Below are 24,704 nucleotides of genomic sequence, written 5' to 3'. Positions count from 1 at the left end.
GCCTTCGGAACAATCCCCAGTGCAAAGGTGGCGACGGAGGGTGGATGCAGCCAGGGCTCCCCTGAGGCGGAGGCCACCAAGGCCGGGGCTGACATGAACGGCCGCGTCATGGCCATGGGGTTAGGGTTAGGTCTAATAATAGGCCTGATCTGGGCAAGGTGTGGGTGGTAACATACGCTTTCCACTTCTTAATGATGCTCTGAACGGTACTCAGAGGGATAGCTAAAGCCTTCAAAATCTTTTTGTAGCCTTCACCTAACTTGTGCCTTCCTACAACTTTAAAAGAATGGCCAGGATGTTCCATCCTGCTCTCAAATGTAAACTGTCTATTTTTGTATGGAGCTACCATAAGTTCTGTTGCAAAAACTCAAAATTAATTTCTCATGAAATGTTCCCAAGTTTATTTATGAAAACTGACTGACACAGCCAAATACAGTCTGTCAGTGGAGATGACTCCATCCACAAACACATGTTACAGAAGCTTTTTGAACAAGTGATGAGGAAAAACAACAACAATAATAGTATATTCAGAATGTGTATTCACATTCATCATGTATATGCATCAGTGTGCATACAAAACTACAGCATGTTGTTGAGACATAAAAATACATGAAAATGATATCAGCGTATTCTTTTTACCTAACAGGAATATCACTTGATTGTCCAATTATATTTTTCAAAGCCTATACAATTATCGCATGAAAATACATTTGATATCCTCAAATATATTATGTACAAATATTTACATGATCAAACACACTGAAATAGATATGTACATTTCTTTATGTTTTAAACATTTTTCTTTTCAAGATTCAAAAGAAAGAAAGATGCATGGAGGGGGGGGGGGGGGTCTCCGAAAAAATACAAAAAGAAGAGCAATACAAAAAGCATATATGAACTAATCACAAAAAATATACACACATTTCCACAGCAATATTCAGCAACAATAGGTCCAGACCGTCCAGTGTCTTGAACTTAGAGGTACAATTATTGAAATGGCATTGACAGATAGTCACCTAACGGCAACTTATATTCAGTTCCTCACTCTAGAAAAGAATCAGTCAGATCATCATTTATCATCTGTGTGTGTGTCTCTTCTCCACTCCCTCTGTCCTTGTCTCTCAACAAAGGGGTCTTCCACACCCTCTCGCCAACCCCAGTACACACAGCACAGATATGTTATCAGGCCAGTCCAGTTTTCAGAAGTTATTCACTGGAAAATACAATGTGAAAATATCTGCACTGCCACAGTACAAAATAGGTTAACAATTTAGTGTGAAAACCATGGAAGACCTTCTCTTTCCTCTCTTCCACCCTCTCTCACTCACTCCCTCCCTATCTCACTCCCTCTCTCCCACCCTCTCTCACTCCCTCTCTCACTCCCTCCCTCTCTCACTCCCTCCCTCTCTCACTCCCTCTCTCACTCCCTCTCTCACTCCCTCCCTCTCTCACTCCCTCACTCACTCCCTCTCTCACTCCCTCTCTCACACCGTCTCTCCCACCCTCTCTCCTCAGTTAGAGTATGACAGGTGGGTTCTCGTTGACAATGACTTGGATGACAAAGTCCTTCTGCATCTTGATGTCCTGAAGCCGGGTCTTGTCGGTGAGGAGTTTTCCAGAGAAGAACCACCTCTGGTGGCCCACGTCAATGTTCTCCTGCCCGTGCAACAGTTTCTTCAGGTGGGAGATGGAGTCTGCCATGCTGGCCGTCAGACGTAGGTCCTTACCTGTCAAAAACATAGAGTCAAGTCAACTTGTTGCTGCCATTTGAACCATTGTGCACTGAGAATCATTCATCCCCTATCAACCCCTTGCCCCTACCTCCTAGGTGCTTGTGTAGATGTGAGGAATGTACAGGTATATACACAATGTGGCAGAACCATCAAGGGACCATTACCATACTGATCATACATATCCAATTCTCTCATGTAGCCCTAAGGTGCTTGGGGGGGGGGGGGGGGGGGTAGGGGATACGGACTAGGAGTAGTTTTGGTATTCGACGTCAGTATACCTGATGACAGGCGGACGCGCAGCAGGAACTCCTGTTTGGGAGGAGGGGGTGGAGCTTCTTGCTCAGGGTGTTCAGAGGCTTTGCTCTCGTTGGTGCGCTCAGTGATGATGTTGATGGGAGGGGCTAGAGTGTAGGCGGGGAGCTGGTAGCGGTTTCCCAGCTCGTCGTAACACTCTGTCAGAGTACCTAGAAGGGAGGGGAGAGAAACAGGAACATCAGACACTCAAAGACCCTCGGTCACCATCTCAGCCGAAAATAGAAGGGAGGGGAGAGAAACAGGAACATCAGACACTCAAAGACCCTCGGTCACCATCTCAGCCGAAAAAAAGAAAAAAACTCCACTCCTAACCACTAATACTAAGCTCCATACCTCTAGAACCTTCCCTAACCACCACCGCATCTCCACTAACCCCATTGGTTAAAAAGAGAAAGAAAACAACAACAACAAAATAGAGCAGCCATCAATATTTTTCTTAATCTTAGATCAGCAAACCCCAAAAGGGTAAATGCTAAGGGTTGTAGATGGTTCAGTCTAGCAGGCTAAGGGTTGTAGATGGTTCAGTCTAGCAGGCTAAGGGTTGTAGATGGTTCAGTCTAGCAGGCTAAGGGTTGTAGATGGTTCAGTCTAGCAGGCAGTCAGCTGGGAGAAAATGTAAGGATACTGGGTGGTAGAACGCACATATCTAGGAAAAATCATGAAAGGTGGGTCCTGAGATTTGATGGAGTGCAAAGGTAGAATTTATTTTGTACTCACAGGGGTCAAATGACACCTCATGGCTGAGCCAGTGTTAATATCGGGAGTAAACATGTGCTGACAACCCAGACACACGCTAAAAAAGTGTGTGTCCATCCTGTCTATCAAGGTATCCACTCTTGTTACGCTGCCCTGTGAGCATTATGTAACCATCACAGTAATCTCAGAGCAACAGACAGGGTTCTGCGTGCATGAGTGAGTGTGTGTCTTAACTCACCATGTGGCAGGGTAATGCAAGCTCCGTCCACTATAGCCTGTGCCAGTTCCAGGTCGTCGCGCTCTACAGCCAGGGCTGCTGCTCTGAGCGCATCCCATATCTCTTTCCTCCCGTCAAAGGCTGGGGCTGTGTCCCAGAACTCATCTCTCTTACTGCAGAGCTGGCCCTCGGTCATGGGGTACTCACTCTTCCACTTGAGCCGCTCCTTCTTTAAAGGTTAATTCCGTCCTGAGGAAGAGAGGTACATCAGTCAGGGTTGAGGGCAGCATGGCCATAGATGGAAGTCTAGGCCAGTGCAGCTAAAAAGCATTACAATGCTGTGGAATGCATTTAACTACAGACATGTAGGCCTCCGGACCAACCACTAATCATGCTCTGATATAAGTAAGTAAAAAGCAGAGCAGTAACACTCATGGTAAATAATGTTTTCAGAATTCACTGTAGCTGCCAATTCTGAAGCTCTGCGTAACCTGGTTCAGTCTCCACTAGTAAGGTTGCCAGATTGGCACTGTACACATGCACAGAACTGAGACCAACACACACACACACACACACACACACACACACACACACACACACACACACACAAAGGGAACCCGGAGATCAACAGTCCACCAGAACATGAGCTCGCCATATTTTATGCCTCTCTACAGTAGTATGATCAGCATCATCATACCTGGGGCGTGTTACTACCAGGGTGTGTAGGAGGGTTACTACCAGGGTGTGTGTAGGAGGGTTACTACCAGGGTGTGTGTGTAGGAGGGTTACTACCAGGGTGTGTGTGTGTAGGAGGGTTACTACCAGGGTGTGTGTGTAGGAGGGTTACTACCAGGGTGTGTGTGTAGCAGGGTTACTACCAGGGTGTGTGTGTAGGAGGGTTACTACCAGGGTGTGTGTAGCAGGGTTACTACCAGGGTGTGTGTGTAGCAGGGTTACTACCAGGGTGTGTGTGTAGGAGGGTTACTACCAGGGTGTGTGTGTAGGAGGGTTACTACCAGGGTGTGTGTAGCAGGGTTACTACCAGGGTGTGTAGGAGGGTTACTACCAGGGTGTGTGTGTGTGTAGGAGGGTTACTACCAGTGTGTGTGTGTAGGAGGGTTACTACCAGGGTGTGTGTGTAGCAGGGTTACTACCAGGGTGTGTGTGTGTAGGAGGGTTACTACCAGGGGGTGTGTAGGAGGGTTACTACCAGGGTGTGTGTGTAGCAGGGTTACTACCAGGGTGTGTGTAGGAGGGTTACTACCAGGGTGTGTGTGTAGGAGGGTTACTACCAGGGTGTGTGTGTGTAGCAGGGTTACTACCAGGGTGTGTGTGTAGGAGGGTTACTACCAGGGTGTGTGTGTAGGAGGGTTACTACCAGGGTGTGCGTGTGACGTGGAAAGTACAGTAGCCCCTCGCCCCTCTCCTTCCCCCCTCCCCTCTCCCTCTCCTCCCTCTCCCTCTCCTCCCCCTCCCTCTCCTCCCCCTCCCTCTCCTCTCCTCCTACTCCCTCTCCTCTCCCTCCTCTCCTCTCCCTCTCCTCCCCCTCCCTCTCCTCTCTCTCCTCTCCCTCCCCCCCCCCTCCCCTCTCCTCCCCCTCCCTCTCCTCTCCTCCCCCTCCCTCTCCGCCCACTCACGTGACTGGGAGAACTAGGCTGCCACCGTGGCTCCGCAGCCAGAGAACTGAGGGCATCCCTGGGTGAGCCTGGCCAGCTGCTCCCTGACGGCCTGGGATACCTGGGACCCCTGGTCGTCCATGGGGGCCTGGTGCTCTACAGCGCCACACGCAGGACAGGAGGGGGTCAGCAGCAGAACACACAACTAAAGGTCTTTGCACACTGATGCAGTTTTTTTCGTATGCATATTTTTTAAATCCGTCATCCGAAAAAAAAGCGTTATGCACAGAGACAGACAGAGAGAGACAGACAGGCAGGCAGAGACAGACAGACAGTCAGGCAGAAACAGACAGACAGGCAGACTGCGTTTTCACCAATGTGGAGATACCAGTGGCGCTGCTCCAAACGGCCCTGTCGGACGTCTTATTATCCAGAAATCACATCTCATTCCTACAAGCGAGCTGCCTCGACGGACTCACATGAGAAGTAGAATGAAAGTTGTTATCAACACGGTGTCGTCTTTTGATGACGTCATCGCGGGGTCCTTCCGGAGCTGTGTTCTGGAACTCTGCCCACTTAGCTCGGGTGTGTTCCTTCTAAATAAAAGCGCCCACGTTAAACGTGTTTAAGCATTTAGAAATACTACTACATATGGATGAAGTCACCCAAATGATATGCTACTACATCTGGAAATAAACATGTCAATAAAGATGTAATCCTACTCTATGACTGTATTATTTGTGCTTTGAAAAGTTTATAATTCTTCTAGTATCCTAATGACCATGATGAAAGACTGCTGCACTGCATAGGGGACATATAATGGATTGTAAACCTATAATCTTCCAAGGCTAAACATGGTTGTAGTAATCATGTTAGAATATGTGTTAGAATACTTCGTATGACACCCCTCAAGTTTGAAAATCACTTGACTCATATTCTAGAAGTGTTTCTGAGTACTGATTAATATGAATCAAGTGTTTATGAATAAAGTGTTTATGAATCAAGTCAATATGAATCAAGTGGATATGAATCAAGTGGATATGAATCAAGTCAATATGAATCAAGTGGATATAAATCAAGTTGATATGAATCAAGTCAATATGAATCAAGTCAATATGAATCAAGTGGATATGAATCAAGTCAATATGAATCAAGTCAATATGAATCAAGTGGATATGAATCAAGTCGATATGAATCAAGTGGATATGAATCAAGTCAATATGAATCAAGTGGATATGAATCAAGTCAATATGAATCAAGTGGATATGAATCAAGTCAATATGAATCAAGTGGATATGAATCAAGTGGATATGAATCAAGTCAATATGAACCAAGTCGATATGAATCAAGTGGATATGAATCAAGTCAATATGAATCAAGTGGATATGAATCAAGTAAATATGAATCAAGTCAATATGAATCAAGTGGATATGAATCAAGTGGATATGAATCAAGTAGATATGAATCAAGTCAATATGAATCAAGTGGATATGAATCAAGTGGATATGAATCAAGTGGATATGAATCAAGTCAATATGAATCAAGTGGATATGAATCAAGTGGATATGAATCAAGTCAATATGAATCAAGTCGATATGAATCAAGTGGATATGAATCAAGTCAATATGAATCAAGTGGATATGAATCAAGTAAATATGAATCAAGTCAATATGAATCAAGTGGATATGAATCAAGTCAATATGAATCAAGTGGATATGAATCAAGTAGATATGAATCAAGTCAATATGAATCAAGTGGATATGAATCAAGTGGATATGAATCAAGTGGATATGAATCAAGTCAATATGAATCAAGTGGATATGAATCAAGTGGATATGAATCAAGTCAATATGAATCAAGTCGATATGAATCAAGTGGATATGAATCAAGTCAATATGAATCAAGTGGATATGAATCAAGTAAATATGAATCAAGTCAATATGAATCAATTGAATAAGAATCAAGTGGATATGAATCAAGTCAATATGAATCAAGTGGATATGAATCAAGTGGATATGAATCAAGTGGACATGAATCAAGTGAGTTTCAACCTTGAGGGGTGTGATACAAAGTATTCTTGGTCCTTTCCTGCGTCCCAACAGTTAAAAGTGCCACCTCTAGATTGCTTAGGGAACCCATAATGGACTGTACACCAACATATTTCCAAGGCTATAAACATGATTACTACCACTGTCCTCAGCAACACTTGTAGAATATGGATCAAGTGAGTTTCAGCCATGAGGGGTGACACACAGCTGTGTCTTGTCATGTCAATTCTACTAATTAACCACTAATAAAGACACACGTGAGTTGCTAGGCTCACAAGAATTGACCCCTAAGGACACACGATGTGATGAAGCTAAGTCTCCTCAGGTTATTAACACTAGAACAGCCATGAGGGGTCATGACCCCTGTGAGGAAAGAAAAATGTGATATCTTTGCACTTTGATCACATTTCAGGACCCTCCTTTCATGACTTGTCCGAGATATGTGCGTTCTACCACCCAGTATCCTTACATTTTCAAAATCACATCAGGATAAGCTAGTATAAAGCTATTTTGCAGTTTTTCTGTGTAGGAGGCAGGCTAGTTTACAAGCGGCCAACTAGTGGTGGTTGTGTGAAAGTAGCAGGTTAGCATTGTAAAGAGGGGGTCATTTAGGAGGTAAAAAGGCACGGCTGTTCTAGAAGCTGGTAGAGGAGCAAGAGAAGCGAGACCCAAAGCAAAGCTCTGGCTCAGTTCTGAGGGGGGCTGAGGGGTCACTTCCCCAGCAGACAGCATCTGGTACTAATAACACAACAAGGAAGACAACAGGTTAGCACTTCTGGACATTTGGGATTTTATTTGATTTGTATTTGTCCCAAACACAATAAACATATCAAAACATAACAACATTTCTGTCTCAAAGCTATGTATCTGTGTATTTTTTCAGTTTTTTTGTGCCATCCCACCGTTTTGCTCCATGGATATGATTTTGTTTGTGGTTGCTCTTATCTTATTGACATAAAGCAGTGACAAGTGAATGCAGGAGTATAAAAGGTTCAAACAACATCACTTTATTAGCACACAACACACGTGTCAAATATGTCACCTAATTAAGCAATATCACACGAGAGGGAGTGTGTTATACTGAATATCAGCACGGCTGTGATTCGGTCGTAGGTACGAGGCCGCCAGGCCGAGTACCGAAGACAATCACAACCGTGCTGATATTCAGTATAACACACGACCTCGAGTGTGATATTGCTTTTATACAACAGTTCTACAGCACAATTTATTAGTTAACAGTAATAAGTGACAACAGATTATGATTTGTTTGTTTATTTAATCATTTATTTTGGCTCCGTCAAGAAAAAAGAGTTCCTCAACGGGACTGTTCAACTAGCGAAGTTTCCCACAGAAGTGGGGGAAAAAACGTCAGATATCAGATATATAAACGGGTTATTTTGATAAACCGGATACATTTTGTGAATATATATGGTTACTTTCTCGCCTGGAAACATATTAAAACTTCATAAAATGATATATTAACACTTAGCCAAATTACAGCTTTTGGCCAATGGCGGCCAAAATTGAGGATTTAAAAACGGAGAGTTTTGCTTTGCGCGCTGATTGGCTAATGTCTTCTTAGTAACAATGTAGTCTAATTAACGGTAATTTAACACCTGTGCGGCGGAGTGCTACATATAGTTAAAAGTCCCAGTGCTGTTATACTATATATCGTAACTCATGGAATGCCTCTTGTCCAATCAAATTACTTGGTCGGAACTAACTGTTGTATAATGGCTAGATATCTGGGGAATTGTAGTCCTAGATTTAGTGGACTACAAAAACACGTACACAGCTGAACTGAACAGAAATACAAACATAACACTGAGACAACAAACTATGAGTATAAGTAAGTGATGTTAAAACTATTGTTTGTTACATTGAGGCTCTTCAACCTTTAAACTTTCATAACATCAAAAATAAGAAAATCACATTTAAAAACCCCCATCATTAAACAATCTGTACACGCAGGCTAGAGGCCAATCTAACAAATGTGGGGGAGGAACAGTGTTGGAGTACGTCCAGGCGTATGTCCAGAAAATAAGCTGTTCTAATAGAAAACTGAGAAGTGATAGGATCTATATCTTAATATAATATGATGTACAACATCTCAGTCTTCCAGCTGAAACGTTAGGAGGATTTATTGCAAACATAACAACATACCAGTATTCAGTCACACTCGGCTTCTAAACACCAAGGCCACATCTGGGTGGAAGGGGCGGTGACCACATGACGCAGGAGGGGACAAGGACATCTCAATTCCTACGACCTCGATTCCTCCTTCACTCTCCAGGAGGGAGAGGAGGGGAGGAGAGGAAGGGAGGAGGAGGAAGGAGGGAGAGGAAGGGAGGGTAGGAGGAGAGGACAGGAGGAATTGAGAGAAAATAATCTAGAAAAGGCTCATGTCATGTCATGACACAACCTTCTCCCTGATCCGATCAACAAGTAAATATCCATACAGTAGATGATGGTGCAGCACCCTTTCTTCTTTAGGGCTCCTGTCTCCTTAAACCTTCTCTCCTGTGTGTATTCTCTGATGTCTCTTTAGGGATCCTGCCACACTGAAACTCTTCCCACACTGGGAGCAGCAGAACGGCTTCTCTCCTGTGTGTATTCTCTGATGGCTCTTTAGGTTTCCTGACACACTGAAACTCTTCCCACACTGGGAGCAGCAGAACGGCTTCTCTCCTGTGTGTATTCTCTGGTGTCTTTTTAGGGATCCTGCCTCACTGAAACTCTTCCCACACTGGGAGCAGCAGAACGGCTTCTCTCCTGTGTGTATTCTCTGATGGCTCTTTAGGTCACCTGCCGCACTGAAACTCTTCCCACACTGGGAGCAGCAGAACGGCTTCTCTCCTGTGTGTATTCTCTGGTGTCTCTTTAGGGATGGTGCCTGACTGAAACTCTTCCCACACTGGGAGCAGCAGAATGGCTTCTCTCCTGTGTGTATTCTCTGGTGTTTCTTTAGGCTTCCTGCCACACTGAAACTCTTCCCACACTGGGAGCAGCAGAACGGCTTCTCTCCTGTGTGTATTCTCTGGTGTCTCTTTAGATCGCTCATATGACTAAATCTCTTTCCACACTGAAGACAAGAGTGAATCTTCTGTCCTCCTTGAGTCTGTGGTTGTGATTTAAGGTGAGTTGGACAAATGAAACTCTCACTGCAATCTAAACAGTGGTGATTCTTCTGTCTTGAGCTCCTCCTCCTCCGTCTGTGTTGTTTATGGCTTCCTGATGCGGTGGAGCTGGGCTCCATGTCTGAGTCTGGGTTGGAGCTCTCTCCTGTAAGAATAGGAACATATACAGGATTAGAAACAACATGAGAACAAGTGCTGCTTCCATAGACTCAGCAGTGCCAGAAGTAACACCACATCTCTGGAGTCTGCACACGCTGTGGGAACATGTAGTGTTCAGAGAGTTACAGAGATATTACAACAAATGGATACCGTATCAATGTTTTATCATTAACAATTGATTTAAAGCATATTCTCTCAAACGGAGACAGAATCCAAGTTTAACGTTTCAATTTAAGAGTATTCACGTTGTACCTAGTTTAACTGTCACTCACTGTCTTGCTCAACAGTTGTAATTCCATGATCAGTCATAGAAGTTAGAGAAATTGTAACAACTTTAGTTTGAATGAATCAACAACTGCTATGGAGGAAATCATGGGGAAAATTAAAATTAAAATAAATGTCTGATTGCATACACCGCTAAATATCTGCCAGCGCCCTTTGAACTATTCATTAATCTGGCCTGGCTTTCGCCAAATACAGAACATGAACTCACCATCCTCACCATCTGTGTCCACCAATCCATCTTCTCCTTGCTCTTCTTTCATCATGACATCTTCATCCTCCACTTCCTCTTCTTCTTCTCCTTCCTCTCCTTTCACAGCTTCATATTCTCTTCCCTCTTCTTTCACCATCACATCTTTAATCTCTTCCTCCTCTTCTTCTTCTTTCACCATCACATCTTTCTTTTCTTCCTCCTCTCCTCTAACCTTCTCCTCCTCTTTCACCATCACATCTACCATCTCTTCATCCTCTCCTCCTTCTTCCTCTACTTCTTCTTTCACCATCACATCTTTCTTTTCTTCCTCCTCTCCTCTAACCTCCTCCTCCTCTTTCACCATCACATCTACCATCTCTTCATCCTCTCCTCCTTCCTCCTCTACTTCTTCTTTCACCATCACATCTTTCACCTCCACTCCCTCCCCTCCTTCCTCCTCTTTCACGACCACGTTGACTTCCAGTGTTTGACTGCAGTATTCCAGCTTCACGGCCACCATCTTTGGACCCCACGTTGTGCTTTTCTGGACTGAAGAACCACAGCAGGAACTCTGTGGACTTGGGTTCAGAAACAGTAGCTGTGAGGTGGACCTGTGTATAGAAAACAAATGAAGCACAAACAGTCACAGATAAATTTCACATTTTGTTCAGTAATTTCACCAATATAGATACAAATATAGATATACATTATACCTATATACAGTAAAACTAACAAACGTATATATTTATATATTTGTGCCCATTTACACTAATCAAGAAGCTGAAGAACACATAATAAAATAGAGCGTTTTCCATCGTGCACATACCTATTCAGATGGTAGTCTTAGGGCAAATCCCAATTCACCCCTACGGCTTCGTTTTCACCCCTATGGCTTGATTTGCGCGTTCACGTTTAGGGGGAGGGCTGTCCCAATTCATATTTCATCGAGCCATGGCTTCATTTCGAGGGCTAACTATGACTTCATTTCGAGCGATTTCAGGACCAGACTAGCTTCGAAGCCATAGGGGTACGCTACCCCTTGATTCCAGGATGCATTGCGAAACATCTACAGAAATGTTATGTCGCTCTATTCAATGCGGAAATGTCATTTTACTTTCTCTGTAATTACTTATTAATAAAGATTTGAAAAATGATGATAACCATCTTATTATCTTAGTTTAATGTCATTACAATGCATTGGACCTTTTATTTATAACAAGCATAACAAACAAAAAAAATCGCTTTTATGTCGGTGCTGTGTCTAACGTTACAGTAACGCAACGCTGCATGACAGTCGAGCATTTCAGAGATGTACAATCATAAATCAATTATTACCTGTGGCGTTTGACAGCGGATGATGGTACACATATGTAAAGTTATCTATCAAACGTTAGTTTAATGTCATTACAATGCATTATAGACCTTTTCTTTATAACAAGCATAACAAAAAAAACGCTTTTATGTCGAGGTGCTGTGTCTAACGTTACAGGCTTTTTTATAGTTTTAACTTCTTTTATTTCTTTATTTTAAGTTTTTTATATAGCTTTTACTACATTCTTTTATATCCTCTTTTGCTTATTTTGCTTTCTCGCTCTCTACAATTTTCACGCACCTGGAGCACCGGCGTGTACAAGCAATAGCCTAATCAAGGAGTCACCAGTCCACAGTTTGTCTCTCGGACACCGGACAGAATATCCTCTCGGCGCGGACATGTCGCCTTGCAGAGGCTGCAGCGGATATCTACAGAAGATTGCAGTACTTGAAACAAAGATATTTCAACTGAAGGACTCTGCGAACCGAGTGGCACCGAGTCAGATTGCTAACGTGAGTAGCACCCGGCCCACTGAAAATGATACTTTCCCTCTGAATGCCCGTCGGGGAAAGCCGGCGCCCTTGACTCTGCTTCCCGCAGACAGTGACTCTCAACCTGAGATTAGTACGGCGACCGGCTGGCCGTCACTGGCTACCCAACAGCTACTGTGTGAGCCTGGATTAAAGGGTCTGCAAGCTAATGATGCTACAGCACAAGCTAACAATGCTAGTTCAGGGCCCACCTTAAAACCAGGCTTAAGCAGCACCAAGGTAATGATGCGACAAGACCAATAGCAACTTTAATTATTGGTGACTCTGCTGTAAAGCATATCAATATTGGCAGTAAGAGGAACATAAAAGCATACTGCTTCCCTGATGAGATGGTTTATAACATAACAGAAAAAATCCCAGAAATCCTGTCTGCCCATGAAGATGTGAACAAGATTATTCTACATGTTGGAACCAATGACATAGCCAAACAGCAATCAGAAATACTGAAACGTGACTTTGTCAAACTCCTAAAGATGTTAAGATCCTTGATTGTTGAATCATACATCAGTGGTCCCCTGCCTTCAAATGGACGGAGAGTTAACAGATTCAGCAGGCTACTCGGAATAAGCACATGGCTATCAACTAATTGTCACCTACATGAAGTAAATTATATTGACAATTTCAATCTATTTTGGGAATGCAGAGACCTCTTCAGCAAGAATCGACTCAACAGAGCCGGAGAGGCGCTGTTCACCTACTTTACTTCTAACCTACTTTACTCCATCAACCACCCAACAGTAGATAAGAACAAGAACAGGCCACAATCAAATGACTCAGCCACAGATGCCGGTCTCCCCAGCCACAAGGACAGGTCAACAGCTGACGCACCACAAGACGAGGACGTCAAGGAGAAGGCCTCTCCCACCCTCACAACGCTGGACCCTGCCTCTGCTGTTCAACTAGCAGAGGTGTCAGTTCCAGCGACTCCCAACCCCCCACCCACAAACCCCCAGGCCTCTACCCCTCTTTGGGATACTCCACCTGACCCCTTCACAACCCTCCACGACACCTCGCCCCTACCCTAGCCCTCTCCGGGCACCACCCTTCCACTTCCCTCTCACTTCAAGCCCCGTGCTTTCATCCCCCTCAGAGGGGACGCATGCACAGGTCTCTGCATTCATCTCATCCTGTATCCTGAATCTAGCTACCCCCCCAATTCGCACACCCAAACCCCCCCATCCCGTCCCCCCTCCCCACCCCCATCAAAGAAAACCCAGAACACTCTCTCATCCAGCAAGGACACGGTCATCCAGCAAGAGATAAGCACCTCTGCTATTCCTACACGGATTACTGCTAGACAAAACAATTACAACTATCCCTCAGCACATCCTGTACGTAAATCAAGGCTAATAACTGTTACCCGTGAGACAACTGTGTATTCAAACTGTGATGCAAAGTTCATGCAGCTGAAATTAGCTCTTTTTAATGTCAGAGCTTTGAAAAAGAAATCATTCTTGATTAATGACCTGATAACCAAGAATAAGCTAGATTGTATATTTTTAGTCGAGACATGGTTAACCAATACCGAAGGTTTAGGGACCATAATAGAAACCTGCCCCCCAAACTATAATTATCAGAAGTCAATTAGACAAAACAAGAAAGGAGGAGGCATTGCAGCTATTTATTCAGCTAAACTTGTTTTCAAGGACATTGACCTGGGTGAAGTCACATCATTCGAATATTATGCTCTTGAGCTCAAAGCAGAAATATCAGTCCTTATCATTACAGTATATCGACCACCAAGATGCTCATTATCAGTATTCCTGCAAGAATTTTCAGAACTGATCTCAACTGTCGTCACTAGATTTGATAGATTAATCTTGAATGGAGATTTGAACATTCACATTAATAAGAAGGATGACCCCAAAAGTATAGAGCTCTTGAACCTACTGGACAGTTTTGGACTTACACAGCACATACATCAAGCTACGCATCAACATGGCAACACCCTGGACTTGGTAATAACAAGAGGGCTGAACATTGATAACGTATCAGTACATGAATGAATGAATGAATGAATGGTCTTTATTGTCATTGATATAGTACAGGTACCAAACAACGAAATTTGGGAGGGGGGGCTCCCCTGGTGCTAGGAAAAAAAACTAAAAACAAGAAGGGAAAAGAGCTGGTTTACATAAATAAAGGCTATGTACACTATCCACTATACTATACTATACAAATAAAACACTGTGCTGTACTCTATGCTATGCTATACCTATTCTAACATTTCCTATCTCTGAACCTTATGTACCCGAGGGTTGTCATATTGCACATAGTGTTATTGCACATTCATTTAAAGTGTCGCACATTCACATGTCGCACATTCATTTAAAGTTAGTTGAAGCTAAACGAGGACAAAACTGAAGTCCTACTGATCGGCCCTAAAGCAAAGAGGGATATGCTGCTTAATAATCTAGGGAAACTGACATCATGGATTAAACCTGAGGTTACAAGTCTCGGGGCCAGTTTCACAGACAAGGCTCAAGCCTAATCCTGGACTAAAAAGCATCTTCAATGGAGATTTTTAGGGATGCACGATATGCATTTTTTCCAACCGATACCGATACCGATATTTACCCGCTTCTCGTGGCCGATAACCGATACCGATATTATTATTATTGTTTTATTTTTTCTTTCCTAGCACCAGGGGAGCCCCCCTCCCAAATGTCATTGTTTGGTACCTGTACTATATCAATGACAATAAAGACCATTCAGATATAATTTCACAGTTGATAACCTGTAGTTCATGCACACCTGAAGGTAAGAAAGGCTATGTAGTGAGCAAAGATTGATGATTTAATATTCCATAGTGATCTCACCAAATCTAACTTGCATCACTATTGTTAACACAACAAAGAGAACACTTCTGAGTCTTCAAATGTTCATTTATTATTTCCTCTAACAAACAGAATCTGTTATAGACAGTGCACAATGCTTTTTTTAGCCAAAGTTCATAAAGATCTTGTGTTAACCGTAGCTTTAGACAGTATACTGTATGTTTACATGTATATGTTAACCATAGCTTAAGACAGTATACTGTATGTTTACATGTACATGTTAACCATAGCTTTAGACAGTATACTGTATGTTTACATGTCATGTACATGTTAACCATAGCTTTAGACAGTATACTGTATGTTTACATGTATATGTTAACCATAGCTTTAGACAGTATACTGTATGTTTACATGTCATGTACATGTTAACCATAGCTTTAGACAGTATACTGTATGTTTATATGTACATGTTAACCATAGCTTTAGACAGTATACTGTATGTTTACATGTCATGTACATGTTAACCATAGCTTTAGACAGTATACTGTATGTTTACATGTACATGTTAACCATAGCTTTAGACAGTATACTATGTTTACATGTATATGTTAACCATAGCTTTAGACAGTATACTGTATGTTTACATGTCATGTACATGTTAACCATAGCTTTAGACAGTATACTGTATGTTTACATGTCATGTACATGTTAACCATAGCTTTACAGTATACTGCATGTTTACATGTATATGTTAACCATAGCTTTAGACAGTATACAGTATGTTTACATGTATATTCATTACATGTAAGTTCATGAAATCCACAATGGCTTTTTTTTCGCGGCTAGGCTAACGTGTTCTGCTACAACGAGTGCTTGATATTCCTTCCATACAGCGTGCTTGCAATGGTGATTCTTCAGGTGACTTATTAGATTCGTTGTGTTGTAACTCGTAGACCTTTGCCCTCCTCTCCGAACTTTTGTTGAACATGTATTGCAAATTGCAAACGCAATATCTGCCTTAGAAATTGTGAAGAATGTCCACACCGGGGAAGGCATGTTTCGCCAGTGGTGTGCCGTCAGGGCCAGCAAGGCCTTCTCTGCTGGCCTAAACATCATCAGAATATACATTTTATTTAATATATTTTTTCCACAAATATGTATTAATGATTCCCCATAGTCTATTCTCTTCATTTCATAGCTTTCCTCTTGGTTGCGCTGCTTCCAGTCTCCAATTGAGATTTGGAGGGCTGGCCTTTATGTTAGAGCTTTTATCCAATCAAAATGTGTTGCTAGGGGGCTCCCAAATCTGCCCGCCTTCACAACAGACGGTGCCGCGAATTCGACCTGTAACTTAACGTTGGAACGAGAAAACCTGTGGCGTTCCTAGTAAACCTACGTAGATGCGAGCAAAATCAACAACGGCGCCTGCTGGAAGGCTCAATCTGATGTCAGCACCCAGCACGTCTTTTGATTGGATACGCACTATTGAGATGCGTAGCAAGGTAATTTGCGTATCTTTATACCGTCTGCAATCAGCTACAATGGCGGAAGGGGGAGAAGAGGCAGATGTGGTGGCAGATCTTAAAACAACGCCATTTTCTAGAAGAACTTTCCAGGAAAAGATAGACATTATCAGAGAACGGCCAACCCCGACTCTTGCGAGCCTTTCTCAGCGGGGAAAAGGGTTTGTCCGGCACTTTCAGATCGCTAACTACGAGCGGTACCCCTGGCTCACAGGCTCCGAAAGGCACTGCAAATTGTACTGCTGGCAATGCCTGCTATTTGCAACAGATCGATCGGGTGTTTGGAGCCACACTGGTTTTGCAAACTTGAGTTGTCTAACCAAGGGAGCAACGAGACACCAAAGCACGGCTGGGCACTTACAAGCAACGGTGCTTTTGAACACCTTTGGGGACACTCGAGTGGATTTACAGCTCAACAGACTGTACAACAGAGTAATTGAAGTATTCCTGAGGAAAGAAAGGAGGATGGATTTTGTTTTCAAATGATGTTGTTTTGGTGAGTACAAAGCATTTTATTTTTTATTTTATTTGTATATATTTTTGTCATTTTATTTCGTTATTTCATTTTATTTTCGTTTCAATATTAACGAATTAATATATAGGTAATTAAAATTCATTTTATTTTCGTTTCAATATTAACGAATTAATATATAGGTAATTAAAATGACAAATATAGGCTTATAAAATAAATGTTTGATGCGTCTGTTGCAGGTTGCAAGAGATGTGGAGATTACGTGGGTGGCGCACGTGAATCAGCTGTGCAGTAAAAGTACTCAAGGAGACTTGTTGAATTGTTTTGTCACGTTTCTTGACGATAAAAGTGCCTTTTATTTAAAAGTTTTGACAGTATCCAAGCGAAGCGATCTTAAAGATCACACTCTTCATTGTAAATGCGGATTTATTGATTAAAAATGCTTCGGAAATATTAATATAACTCTGTTGTACTTGTCTGATTATGTTAAGGTGATGCAACGCCCGGTTATACTGTGTTTCTGTCTAGTTTCTAGAGCCATGGCGTCATAATGATGGTATTAAGAGGTAGAATAATTCAGGTAGGACTGTGTCGGACATCACTGAAGGCCTAGGTGTGAAATGCACCGCCCGCCACTGTGTTTCGCTCACGTCTCGTCAAAACAAACTGCGTGCCTGAGCGCGGAAACCGGAAGCAGAGCGCGGAAACCGGAAGCAGAAATATTTCCGGCTTCATATTATCGGTTAAATATCGGCTAAATTTTATAATAAATACCGATACCGATAAACATTAATTCCTCAATATCGGGCCGATAAATATCGGTGCCGATAATATCGTGCATCCCTAGAGATTTTACATTGAAAGTGTGATTTAGTCCAGGACTAGGCTTAAGCCTTGTCTGTGAAACCGGCCCAATGTGTTATTTTCGACTCAGACCTAAGCTTCAAGTCCCATATTAACAAGGTGACGAAAACATCATTCTTTCGAAACATTGCTAAAGTAAGACCACTTATAAACCAAAAAGATGCTGAAAAACTGATTCATGCCTTTGTCTCAAGCCGGCTCGATTACTGTAACACACTTTTTACTGGCCTTCCTAAAAAAACGACTGCAAGACTTCAGCTCATTCAAAACTCTGCAGCTCGACTTCTAACTAGAACCAAGAGGAGAGAACACATTACTCCGGTCCTAGCTACTCTGCACTGGCTGCCAGTAACATGTAGGGTTGATTTTAAGGTCCTCCTCCTTATATACAAAGCCCTTAATGGGCGAGGCCCAAAGTACATTGCTAATTCCCTTGCCAATTATGTACCCTCAAGAACACTAAGATCATCTATCGCAGGTTTATTAGAGGTTCCCAGCAACAGTCAGAAGAAGATCGGGAGCGCAGCCTTTGCCAACTATGCCCCAAAGCTTTGGAACACATTACCTTTAGAGATCAGGGAAGCCAGCTCACTAAATATTTTTAAAAGAAAGCTAAAAACGCACTTCTTCAATATAGCCTTCAACTAGCTTATCTGCACCTGCCCACTGCTCATTTGCCAGCTATTGCACTTTAAATATTTTACTGTCCTGGATACTAGATTTCAGGGGTAACCAGGCCCGCCGAGATCCAAGTTAGGCTTAAGGAAGGGACAGTAGGTCCTGGATACTAGATTTCAGGGGTAACCAGGCCCGCCGAGATCCAAGTTAGGCTTATGGAAGGGACAGTAGGTCCTGGATACTAGATTTCAGGGGTAACCAGGCCCGCCGAGATCCAAGTTAAGCTTAAGGAAGGGACAGTAGGTCCTGGATACTAGATTTCAGGGGTAACCAGGCCCGCCGAGATCCAATTTAGGCTTAAGGAAGGGACAGTAGGTCCTGGATATTAAGGGGTAACCAGGCCCCGGTTGAAATACCCTGCAACCAAGTGAGAGGGCAGTACATTGCGGGTGGGGTAGCGTGTACCACAGGTGCAGGTCCCATACTAGCGTGACTACACTCACTGAGGGGGCTAAAATAATATATAGTAGTGTATGAATGTATGACATGTATCACATAGTGTGTAAGAAATGTAAATCTTTACCTTTTCTTTTGACTGTTTTCCCCTGCTTTTATATTCATTCTATGCTTGTATATAGGGATGCCCGATATTATCGGCACCGATATTTATCGGCCCGATAATGGGAAATTAATGTAGTGGTGGTCTAGTGGATAGTGAGTTGGACTTGTGATCGGAAGGTTGTGAGTTCAAATCCCGCCTGAAGCCACACCACTACTAGTGTGCCCTTGAGTAAGGCACTTAGCCCTCAGTTACTCCAGGGGGAATGTCCCTGTAATTCGTAATTGTAAGTCGCTTTGGATAAAAGCGTCTGCTAAATGGCAAAATTATTATTATTAATTAATGTTATTAAATATTTATCGGTTTTATTAAATTTTAGCCGATATTGAGCCGATAATATGAAGCCGGAAATATTTCTGGTTCCGGTTCTCGCGCTCATGCTCCTGCGCCTGCGTACAGGCTTCCCCGGTGTGGACATTCTTCAAAGTTTTTGAGGCAGATAGTGCGTTTGCAATTTGCAATACATGTTCGACAAAAGTTCGGAGAGGAGGGCAAAGGTCTACGAGTTACAACACAACGAATCTCATAAGTCACCTTAAGATTCACCATTGCAAGCACGCTGTATGGAAGGAATATCAAGCACTAGTAGCAGAAGGTAGCCTAGCCGTGAAAAAAAAAGCTGCGGTGAGAATGTGAATGTAGGCTATACAAGACAAGTTGTTTACAAGGAAAACATGCACTTTTTGTTTTCCCATGTCAGTGCAATTTATTTTGAATTCTTGTGCAAAACGTTTGATGGGCTTTATCACAACCTACCTCATCCTCATGCACTAAAAGTAGCATAGCCCAGCCCTTTTCAGTTGCTTTATTAAGCATACTAGTGTAGCCTACTATGTGCCTTGTGTCATTCTGTTTATCTGCAGACTAAGCAGCCATTTGGCACTAGTTTCTGTAAAAGTTCTATAAAACGTTTGGTTCTTTAAAAGTCTTTATTTTTGTATTGACTGATGCACTTTATTTATTTTTTGATATTTTATTTATGCATTTTCAATTTACAGGGATAGACAAGATGCAGTTTATTTTTGACACTTTTTTGATCTAATTACTCTTAGGTGAGCCTTTTTTGTTTTCATAAAAGGAGGCCAGATCTTGGCTAAAAAAAGCATTTTGTCTATAACAGATTCTGTTTGTTAGAGGAAATAATAAATGAACATTTGAAGAGTCAGAAGTGTTCTCTTTGTTGTGTTAACAATAGTGACATTTGGTGAGATCACTATGGAATATTAAATCATCAATCTTTGCTCACTACATAGCCTTTCTTACCTTCAGGTGTGCATGAACTACAGGTTATCAACTGTGAAATTATATCTGTTCTCATATCGGTTCTCATATCGGTTATCGGCCACGAGAAGCGGGTAAACATCGGTATCGGTTGGAAAAAAATGCATATCGTGCATCCCTACTTGTATATGTTTTTATATTCACTTTATGTTCTTATTCCTGTTGTAAAGCACTTTGAGCTGCATTTCTTGTATGAAAGGTGCTATATAAATAAAGCTTTACTTACTTACTTCCATTAGACTACTAAAGCAAGACACCGGAGCACTCATATCTGCGCGTTTGTCACAGGCTGACAGTCACCCTGTTCCTCTGCCCCGGCAACTGACCCATAGAAATGTGCGCGATTAACATTTCAGAGATGTACAATCATGTTAATTTAGACATAAATTGTGGTGTTTGACAGCGGATGATGGTAGACATATTTAATGTAAAGTTATCTATCTAAAGTTTTCTATCCACAGGCTGATATGTGCATGATAGGCGCGAATTCCACCCCCCCCCCCCCCCTTGGTGGTATAAATTGTATTGCGGCATACCAAAACAACTCGCAATCTAATCCGAACAGTTGTTATTATGTAATATTATCGATGGATGTGACATTTTTGATGGAGGGCAGTGAGCGGGAGACTCATCAAGGACATGTAGTTAATTAATGCAGTGGACAGCGGCTGTTTCTCCAGCGTTCCTGTCACTTCGGATTTCAGAACGTCAATAAATATGTAAGTCATGCATTTTTCCATGTTTCCCATTGATGGTATATGATGCCGTAAATTTAACTAAAGTTCAGCCGCGAAGTTGTTGCACTGTTGTCCTAAATCAGTGCAGACTGGCAGGGTAGGAGCACAGGTTTCATACAGGTTAGAGCGCCGTTATTCTGTCACGGTCTGATAATGAAGCATTGTTCTTTTTTATTTGATGACTTGTTTGATCGATTGATAGCATAAAAGTGAAGTTGTGAATGAGTCGCGAGCGTCAATGCTTTTCTACGATTCTACTGATGACGTATCAGTCTTGAAGGGTTGTCCCATTTCATAGGGGTAGATTTCAACCCCGACGGCTTGTGGCTCTGTTCGAAGGCCTTGGCTCGAAATCGAGTCACACTCGAAAACGAGCCATAGGGGTAGAAAAGGGAATCGGGATTGGGCCTTATTCTAACGCTGCCTACCACTGGGTATGGCAACACCACAAGGACAAAATAACGCGAAGACCTGCAGTACACCCAAACTCCAAGGGGGGCGCAACAACAACCAGGGCTGCTCAAGCACAGCGAAACTCATCCACATTCACCACAACTCAACATCCATTCCCAACTCTGTTACATTCATTCCATTCCATGTTCACACAAATGTAGCTGTGTTGTACCATTAGATCGTCATTCTATCTATTTCAAAACAACCGCTTCCTGCCTACTTGTCCCAGAATGCATTGCATCGTGCTTGCTGCTTACGTCAGAGGCGCAAGCTATGGAGGCTCCATGAGAACTTCACATCCTTTGAAAAACATGGCGGGATGGAAGGTGTGATATCCTGGTTAGACTACCTGTAGTACCACCCCACGCCAGTAGGGGACCTCCAGATGTGTTGGGCTGCAGTTACCTGTTGAATAGCTGGGGTCCCAGATTAAGCTAGCAAGTGACCAGAGTACCACGTTGTTACTTACCGTTCTACAATAAATGGTTAACTTGAATCCTGGATGGCATTCCCATTATTCATAAGTTAGGTTACCACAGAAGGATCTTGTAACTTCGGCAGCAAACAATGGCAGCATTGAAATAGTTTAGTTTATGTTCAACTGGAGAAGGTAGTGAGCTCAGATTTTCGTGTTCTGACTTTGCAATCCACGGCCTCTCACGAGTTGCACAAGGGACAGACGAAAGCGTGTTTGTTGTTGGGCTTTCTTGCGGAATGTTGATATGAAATCAAAATAATCAGCAGAACATGTGTTTGTTCCGTGGTGTATTCCGGTAAAAAACGGATCAAACAGATACAACATCTCTTCTGTAGTGATGTGTTCTTCCGTGCCGACGCTTCGTAGCGTGTGTCGAGTAACCGAGGCAGAGGTGCGCGTATCGAAGCATGTGTTGATTGATGACGTATGGTAAGAGGCATGTGTTGATGACGTATGGTAAGAGGCATGTGTTGATGACGTATGGTAAGAGGCATGTGTTGATGACGTATGGTAAGAGCGAAGCTTCGCCTGCCGGCCGTACCACGTGACCGATTCGGGAAGTGTATATATGTATATCCTAATTTGTATAAACTTGCCGTTGTTTTTCTATGTACCCCAGCTTCATCTGTGCCCTGTGAAAGGATCTTTTCAAAAACAGGTGAAATCGTCTAAAAAAAAAGAAACCGCCTGAAGCCCAGCACTGTGGAGATGTTGTTATTTTTAAATAAAAATGAATAAATGAATAAAATGTTGTTGTTCCTAGTAACACAAGCACATTTATTCAATTCAAAGCTTCACACACCAACGCCACGGTGTCATTATCACTCTGCCTGCTATACATGTATTGTCCACTTGATAGCGCAGTAGAGCAAATAAAGCAACACGAAGCTTCGGCCCATGTGTGACGCAATTGGATGGAAAGCTTCAACAGTTCATGAAGCTTCATCTCGCCATCACTAGTGATGGCGAGATGAAGCCGACGCTTCGGAGCGTGTATCGAGTAACAGAGGCAGATTTTTGTGAAGCGCGTACCGAGGCGTGTGTTGATGACGTACGATTCGGGAAGTGGCTCGGATTTGGCTCCTCCTCCTCCTCCTCGTCATCACAACCCCCCATAGCAGAAGCTTCGCAGCCTGTGACTCAAGGTAATGTATACTGGATACATTCTAATTGTCTTATTGTATATATTCACTGACACTGACAGCCTGTTTGTCTGTTTTAGGTAACAAACTGTGGCGTCGTTTAGACACCACAGTCCTGCAGGCGAGGACCCAAAATGTAACTGCAGATGCAACAGTGGAGGTCCATACCTACCTGGCTGAACCAAACATCGAAAGGATGCAGAACCCCCTACAGTATTGGGAAGAACACAAACATGTGTATCCTAATTTGTATAAACTTGCCGTTAATTATCTATGTACCCCAGCTTCATCTGTGCCCTGTGAAAGGATATTTTCAAAAGCAGGTGAAATCGTCTCAAAAAAAAGAAACCGCCTGAAGCCCAGCACTGTGGGGAAATTGTTATTTTTAAATAAAAATGAATAAAATGTTGTTGTTCCTAGTAACACAAGCACATTTATTCAATTCAAAGCTTCACACACCAAATCCACGGTGTCATTAGCACTCTGCCTGCTATACATTTATTGTCCACTTGATGGCGCAGTAGAGCAAATGAAGCAACATGAAGCTTCGGTCCAAGTGTGACGCAATTTGATGGAAAGCTTCAACAGTTCAAGAAGCTTCATCTCGCCATCACTAGCCATCACTAGTTTTACTTACATGTCTGCGTTTTCACCAATGTGGAGATACCAGTGGCGCTGCTCCAAACGGCCCTGTCGGACGTCTTATCATCCAGAAATCACATCTCATTCCTACAAGCGAGCTGCCTCGACGGACTCACATGAGAAGTAGAATGAAAGTTGTTATCAACACAGTGTCGTCTTTTGATGACGTCATCGCGGGGTCCTTCCGGAGCTGTGTTCTGGAACTCCGCCCACTTAGCTCGGGTGTGTTCCTAAATAAAAGCGCCCACGTTAAACTTGTTTAAGCATTTATAGGTGGTGGGCCGAATGCGTTTATCGCGAAGTTTATCTTTTTCCATCTACAGAGTAAACGATCTCTTTTTGCAGCTGTATTATGTCGGAGATTTTCACAAACTTATTTTTTAATAGTGTGTCTGCTCAGGCACATCGCTGGTCGCTCTAGTTGATAAACCAATCAGAATTCGAGTACGGCTTCATTAGGACCCCGAAATGTAAACAATGGCTGTTAACCCTAGCAACCGCGGGGAAATAACGAGATGTGATGAATTATGGAGTGTTGTATGCATTTAACAAACCGAACGGACAATATTACAGCATTTTCAGATGCAAGTTGGACCAAATTTGTACATTGTTCTCTACAGTGGGTGAATCTTCACACTGCAGAAAGCCAAATTGCAGAAAGGGCTGTAAAAAATATATATATAACTATAGGTATTATATATATATTTGGGAGGGGGGGCTCCCCTGGTGCTAGGAAAAAAAATACTAAAAACAAGAAGGGAAAAGAGCTGGTTTACATAAATAAAGGCTATATACACTATCCACTATACTATACTATACAAATAAAACACTGTGCTGTA

General features: G+C 42.7%; 1 protein-coding gene across 1 annotated transcript; it reads right to left on the bottom strand.

Moving 5' to 3' along the window:
- Positions 1-1,515: 1,515 nt before the first annotated feature.
- LOC308162291 (ubiquitin domain-containing protein 1-like) lies at positions 1,516-23,996 on the bottom strand (the record flags this gene model as incomplete). The annotated part of the gene is made up of 4 exons (XM_080536443.1): positions 23,861-23,996; positions 2,983-3,210; positions 2,012-2,197; positions 1,516-1,727 (listed from the first exon to the last, which is right to left on the bottom strand). Exons 2-4 carry the CDS (start codon positions 3,155-3,157, stop codon positions 1,516-1,518), a joined length of 573 nt encoding a protein of 190 aa, XP_080392569.1. The 5' UTR covers positions 3,158-3,210; positions 23,861-23,996.
- Positions 23,997-24,704: the final 708 nt, after the last annotated feature.

This window comes from Nansenia antarctica (assembly GCF_963989245.1).
Source record: "Nansenia antarctica genome assembly, chromosome: 1".
Lineage (NCBI taxonomy): Eukaryota > Metazoa > Chordata > Actinopteri > Argentiniformes > Microstomatidae > Nansenia > Nansenia antarctica.
The sequence above is the reverse complement of the archived record's forward strand: the minus strand, read 5'-3'. Positions and strand labels throughout refer to the sequence as shown.